Source organism: Lipotes vexillifer, unplaced genomic scaffold (assembly GCF_000442215.2).
Source record: "Lipotes vexillifer unplaced genomic scaffold, Lipotes_vexillifer_v1.1 scaffold965, whole genome shotgun sequence".
Lineage (NCBI taxonomy): Eukaryota > Metazoa > Chordata > Mammalia > Artiodactyla > Lipotidae > Lipotes > Lipotes vexillifer.
This window is the reverse complement of record NW_006769686.1, coordinates 2,168,348-2,174,909: the sequence shown is the minus strand read 5'-3', so window position 1 is coordinate 2,174,909 and position 6,562 is coordinate 2,168,348. Positions and strand designations below refer to the sequence as shown.

The 6,562-nt window shown below is 38.3% G+C and overlaps 1 protein-coding gene across 1 annotated transcript in view; it reads left to right on the top strand.

The window, feature by feature from the left end:
• Nucleotides 1–2,134: 2,134 nt before the first annotated feature.
• CNOT9 (CCR4-NOT transcription complex subunit 9) overlaps nt 2,135–6,562 on the top strand; it is a gene marked incomplete at its 5' end in the record, with an annotated part of 17,456 nt that continues 13,028 nt past the window's right edge. Inside the window, 3 exons of the mRNA XM_007445856.1 lie at nt 2,135–2,314; nt 4,149–4,264; nt 6,179–6,288. Of these exons, the coding sequence (XP_007445918.1) occupies nt 2,135–2,314; nt 4,149–4,264; nt 6,179–6,288 (406 nt within the window). The remainder of the gene's footprint in view (nt 2,315–4,148; nt 4,265–6,178; nt 6,289–6,562) is intronic.

The following is a 6,562-nucleotide window of genomic DNA, read 5'->3' as shown; positions in this document are numbered from 1 at the left end:
ATCTCCTCTGCTGTAGTCAAGCCAGCTCTGGAAATGTCATATGTGGAGATAGGACCTGGTGTTCAGAAGCCACAATATGCTGACTGGTGTCTACCAATGCAGCCTGGCGTTGTTCACCTAGGGTTCCCCAGGACAGGATAGAGTACAGGGCGCTGGGTACAAGTCACACATTGGCTTTAGAGAGGGTGATGGAGTTTACTGATGGTGGTGTCTGGATGACAGGCCTCTAGGAATGAGTAATGACTAATCAGGATAGATACTATATTGCTGGAGCATTGTCTGTGGGGCCCTCTTTAGGATTGTGGGTCATCCAAGAGACGGTGGGCAGGAAACCCAAAGCTAAAATTTTAGCCCTTGTTTCTACTGAGCTTTTAAGGTGATGTAATACTCTAAATGTAAACATATCCTATCTTCTGGTGGGAATTACATTTCCAAAAATAATTTTTAAAGTCAAGGGCCTATCTGTGGCAACATAGAAAAGTCAAGTGCTTGGACCATACTGTTTTTGCTGTTGGGAGGGGAGGGCAGGAAAACTATTCCTTCTACATCATTTAGGAGCCTGTGTTTTCTTGAGGAGCACCACTGATGGGAATTACAAAACAGCTTTTAGCAGATTACTCTGAGGCACTTAAAAAGGACTTAAGTTACATGGTATTTTAGTCTGTTTAGCAGAACACCTTGTGGTTTATTCTAGCAAGCAAGAGAAATGATAAACGTTAAACTAAAAGCTTCTAATCAAGCTTCCATTTATAGAAGGCAATTGTTCAGCTTGAGTAAATGTGACTACTCCTCAAAGTCCATCCGAGACTTCATTCTGTTCTTCAGCAAACACAGTTTTCCTTTTTGTTCCTCATTTTTATATCTGTGCGACGGGTAGGTCATCATTCTATCACACTAAGGTGTAGTGGGAACATGTGCGTAGTGTGAGAAGCTGGTGTAATATGGTTCAAGAAAGATTGGAATATGCAACTTTTGTACTTGGGTGAATTGAGCAAGTTAATTCCTCTGAGCATTAGTAGTTTCATCTGCAAGTGTAGATCCCTTTTTTCTGTCTACCTACCCTATAATTCCTCATGGTTTGGGGGGAAATTAAGTGAGAAAATACTGGGCTAGGGATGGAAATCACCATGAATTTGTTAGGACTTTAGAGCCAGAAATAGCAATGGTAATCATTTTTCTAGTCTCCCATCTTATCTTCCACATAAGAATAGTTAAGAGACTTAACCAAGGTAACAAGCCTATTTGACAAATGTGAAGAATTACAGAAGTGCTCAAATTTTTTGGAATATTTAGATCCTTTAGCACAATAAAGAAAGCATGTTCTGTTCATATAGTCCACTACACGAGTAAGGAATGAATGAATCTCCGAGGGGTGGAGGTACAATATGTATAAGAATCATTAGAGGGGGGAGTTTTTCCAAATTACATAGATTTTCTGCTTCATGGAGGGGGATGCTGGAATTACTGGGGAAGGAAGAGCAATGCGGGGGAGGGCTTTTTCTTTCAAAAAAACATCATAGGCACATGGTTAAAAAAAAGTTTAAACTATATGCAGAAGATTTTATTGTATACAATGACAAGTAGGTCTCCCATATAGATTCCAACCTTAGAGGTAACTACTGTTAACAGTTTCTTATGTGTACTTCTAGAAATGTAGTATATAAATATATAAGAATATATGTGTGTGTTAATGGAAGCGTATATGCTGTTCTGCACCCTTTTTGGGTTTTTTTTGTTTCTTATTTAGTATCAGCACAGTATAGAGCTAACTTTTTTAAGGGGCTATGTAGTATTCCATATAAAAATTTACCCCTGTATATTTAACCAGTTCCTTATTGATAGATGTTGATAGACTTCAAGTTTTCTGCTTTTAAAATAGTGCAACAGTAAATATTCTGGTATATCTTCAGTACAGCCCAAGTAGACCTGTAGGATAAATTTCTAAACATGGAATTATTAAAGAGTGTGTGCCTTTTAGATTTTGATAGATTTAATTCATTTACATCAAGTATATGTATTTAGAAAAGCTCCCCTGGTATTTACAAAAAATATGTCCCCTCCAAAGGCTACTGCACAGTAAGACTTGATTTGACACTAATGAAACTCACGTTTACTCTCTTGTTTTCACTTGAAGCCTGTGCCTACTGCACTGGCTCAGGTGGATAGAGAAAAGATCTATCAGTGGATCAATGAGCTGTCCAGTCCTGAGACAAGGGAAAATGCTTTGCTGGAGTTAAGTAAAAAGAGAGAATCTGTTCCTGACCTTGCACCCATGCTGTGGCATTCATTTGGTACTATTGCAGCACTTTTACAGGTGGGTATATATCCATGAGTTGCATGTCATTCCTGTTTATCACACTTGTATCTCTCTGCCTTTGCCCAAATAATTATGAAAACTTTGGTAGGATGGTTTTTTCTTTTTATTATTTTTTAAAACTTTATTTATTTATTTATTATATAAATTTATTTATTCATTTATTTTTGGCGGCGTTGGGTCTTCATTGCTGCCCGGGGGCTTTCTCTAGTTGCGGTGAGCGGGGGCTACTCTTCATTGAAGTGCACAGGCTTCTTATTGCGGTGGCTTCTCGTTGCAGAGCACGGGCTTTAGGTGTGCAGGCTTCAGTAGTTGTGGCATGCAGGCTCAGTAGTTGTGGTGCACGGGCTTAGTTGCTCCGCGGCATGTGGGGTCTTACTGGACCAGGGATCGAACCCATGTCCCCTGCACTGGGCAGGCGGATTCTTAACCACTGCGCCATCAGGGAAGTCCTAAACTTTATTTTTTTAATTAGTTTATTTATTTATTTTGGCTGCACTGGGTCTTCATTGCAGCACGTGGGCTTTTTGTTGTGGCATGCGGGCTTTTCTACTCTCGGTGCATGGGCTCTAGAGCATGCAGGCTCAGTAGCTGCAGTGCGCGGGCTTAGTTGCAGTATGTGGGATCTTAGTTCCCCGACCAGGGATCGTACCCGGGCCCCCTGCATTGGGAGCACGGAGCCTTAACCAGTAGACCACCAGGGAAGTCCCAGAATGTATATATATTTTTTAATGTTAGCATTTGTAAGAATCTGTTTTAGAAAAGTCTAAGGTACTTGTTAAAATGCAGATTCTTGGATCCTACCCAAGAGATTTGATTTATTTAGTCTAAGATGAAAAGTCTATTTTTAACAGGCAGCTCCCCCACACCCAGATGATTCCAATGTACATGGTGTAAGAGCTACACTTTGAGAAACACAACTTTAGGAGTGCTACAAAATAATATTTACTACATGGTGGGGGGGATGGAAAGGAAGGTATAAGAACTGAAAGATATATTCTGGGGAAAGAAAATGTTAAGATAAAGGTATAACAACTGTAGGATTAAAGGTGGGTATTCTTGTACATTGAAGAATAAATAACTGAAATTTGGTTCTGACCAGAACGGTCATTTGTGGGGAATAAATTGATATGGTATAGTCCTAAGAACCAAGATAGAATGATCGTCCTTTAAAATATTGTCCATAATTCCCAATAATTAGATTAATTTTTTTAATCTGTTAAGTAAATTCATATTCTGTCCCTACAACACGTACCCAAGAAACTAATCTTTCTTATAGGAACATTTTCTGTGTAAAAGTTTTACAATTAAGATAAATGGAATTGTGTTCAGCAAATCATCGCCTTTTAGCAGAGAATACATATATTGCCTGCTGTTTGTACATATCCCCACACATATACCCATGTTCTTATCTCCCCCTTTTTGCAGTTGCTACCTGACCAAACAGAAACTTTTTTGTGAGTCACTGTGGTTGATTTACTAACACTTTCTGGCTAGCTGTCTCATCACTGCAACTAAAAGTAGGGTGTTGACAAAGGGGGGGATTATAAATATGAGTCCCTCAAGTGAAAGCCTCAACAGATGATGCAGGATATAGGAAGAAGTATGGTTGACCAGAGTTGCCTCCATAGAGATCTTCTTAGAGATATATATAGAAATGTCTCAGATAGTCTCAGTCAGGTATATTTATGATGAAAGGATAGGAGTATTGTTTATTTCTTCCCCCTCTTTGATGGTTCGGTTCTTATAGGATACGTGGAATTAAAGTTGTTTGCTTTCATACCATGGGAATTAAAGTTCACCTTGTTCATCTGGTGCTGATTTCCATTTTTAGGAAATTGTAAATATTTATCCATCTATCAACCCACCCACCTTGACAGCACACCAATCTAATAGAGTTTGCAACGCTCTGGCATTATTGCAATGTGTAGCATCACACCCAGAAACCAGGTAAATACTTTGAATGAGTGTGTGGGTAGAGGTTTGTATTGAATGTGGTCCTAACTTCTGAATGATGAGAGGAGGGTCATGCAGTAGGGTGCACGTGTGTGGGTGTGGATCTTCGGGACTCTTACTTTTTTTTTTTCCTCAAGAATTTCTGGTCTCTAATTCACCAGATTTTAGTGTAGTAACAATATGGTATTGTTTAACATGTTCTTTCATAATTAATTGTTTGCCTTTTCAAATTATTATAAAATATAAATAATGTAAAATTTATCATTTGAACCATTTTAAAGTATATACAGTTAAGTAGTATTAAATACATTCATAATGTGCCATCATCACCACCATCCATTTCCATAATTCTATTCATCCTGTAAAACTTAAACTCCATACCCCTTAAACAATAACTCCCCATTCCCCTGCCCCCAGCCCCTGGCAACTGCCATTCTACTTTCCATCTATGATTTTGACTATTCTGAGTACCTCGTTATAAATGGAATCTTATAGTATTTGTCTTTTTGTGATTGGCTTATTTTACTCACCATAATATCCTCAAGGTTCATCCATATTATAGCATATGTCAGCATTTCCTTCCTTTTTAAGTCTGAATAGTATTCCATTGTCTTATTTACTTTTTACCCATTGGTAGCAAGGAACTTTAAAGGATTGGTGGTCACCTCTCAGGAAAGGTCAGGCATACAGCTACTTCTCCCTCCTGAATCCATGGTAGGCATCACTGTGCCACACATGAGGCACAGTGCATGGCATTTAGTAGGAGTTCAGTTAGTATTTGGACTCAGCACTTTTTTCTCACATAGTAAGTCAGATTTGGCTTCAGAATCTTTTTTAACATAGGATTTTAGGCAACCTCTGTAATAAATGAGAATTGGCATTCAAATTGAGACACTTTTGCCTTCCTGCTATATCTGACAAATTAAGAAAGGGGAGATTCTGTTCAGGAATCTGTTTTGTGACTTTTATGGCCTTAAAGCACTTAATAGTCATTTTATTAAAGCCTTTCCTCTCTTTGTCAAGTTTTCCTTATGAAATCTGAGTGCTAGGTTGGCACTGACATTTCGGAACTTTAGAAACATTGCTAAGAAAATTACTTTTAAGTACTTAAAACTGCAAGAGTACTTTCTTAAAATTTTTGGGTGTTGGCTCTCCTGTAAGGTATAATTATAAATTATATAAAGTAATAGACTGATTCCGTATTAGTTGCTGAACATATTAGCTGCAGATTAAAATGTTTTTAGGATACTTAGTGTATCTGAAAGCTCTAACCAAAAAAGAGTATTTAAGCATAACAGGTAAACCTTGATAATGGCTGCTTTATTTTGTTGTCTTGGTTTATAAGATTTTGTCAGCTCCTACCTGTGAATATTACTGTTCACCCATAAACTAGGTGAGGGAGGGCATCTAGGAGAATCTCTTGGGCCCTTAAGTGCATTTTATGACCTGTTTTTTAAAACTTGCAATTGGATATTTTATCAGTTTTTAAAGTACTTGGTACTGAATACAGGGAAAATTGTGTGTTCTCTTAACCATTGGTCTAGGCTAGGGTTTTTCAGCCTTGACACTATTGACATTTTGTGCTGGATTAAGTCTTTGCGGTGGGAGGAGGGGGATAAGAGGGGACTGTCCTGTGCATTGTAGGATTAGCAGCATCCTGGCCTCTGCCCAGTGGATGTCAATCCCTTCAGTATGACAGCCAAAAATATATCCAGACATTGCCCCTGGGGGGGGGCAAAATCACCCCAACTGAGAGCCACTGGTCTAGACTAATGACCAGTAACAGTCTTTCCTAGAGATTCCTTGGTCAAGCAGTGTTATAGGCCTTACAGAATTAACCACCTGGGAATGTTCAGAATCCTTAGAAATTAACTCTGGGGTCTGAATGTGATTATTTTTTTCTTTCAGATCAGCATTTCTTGCAGCACACATCCCACTTTTTTTGTACCCCTTTTTGCACACTGTCAGCAAAACACGTCCCTTTGAGTATCTTCGGCTAACCAGTCTTGGAGTTATTGGTAAGTTATTAGGATCGTTTTGCAAGCCTGGAATCATCATCATTCATAATAGTGGTCTTAGGTGTTTTGTCTGTTCTTTTATAGCTTTTGTTCACCAGTTATTCATTTTTGTCTTTGGGATTGAGTCTAATAAATTAGTTTTTACTAATAAATGAATATCAGAACATTATTGCTCTTACCAAGTACCATTCTGAGTATTGTTAATAAGGCTATAAGACCCAACATTTGGGATTAAATTCAGTGTGTATGTAGAAATGTTTAATAATTGTAGGGA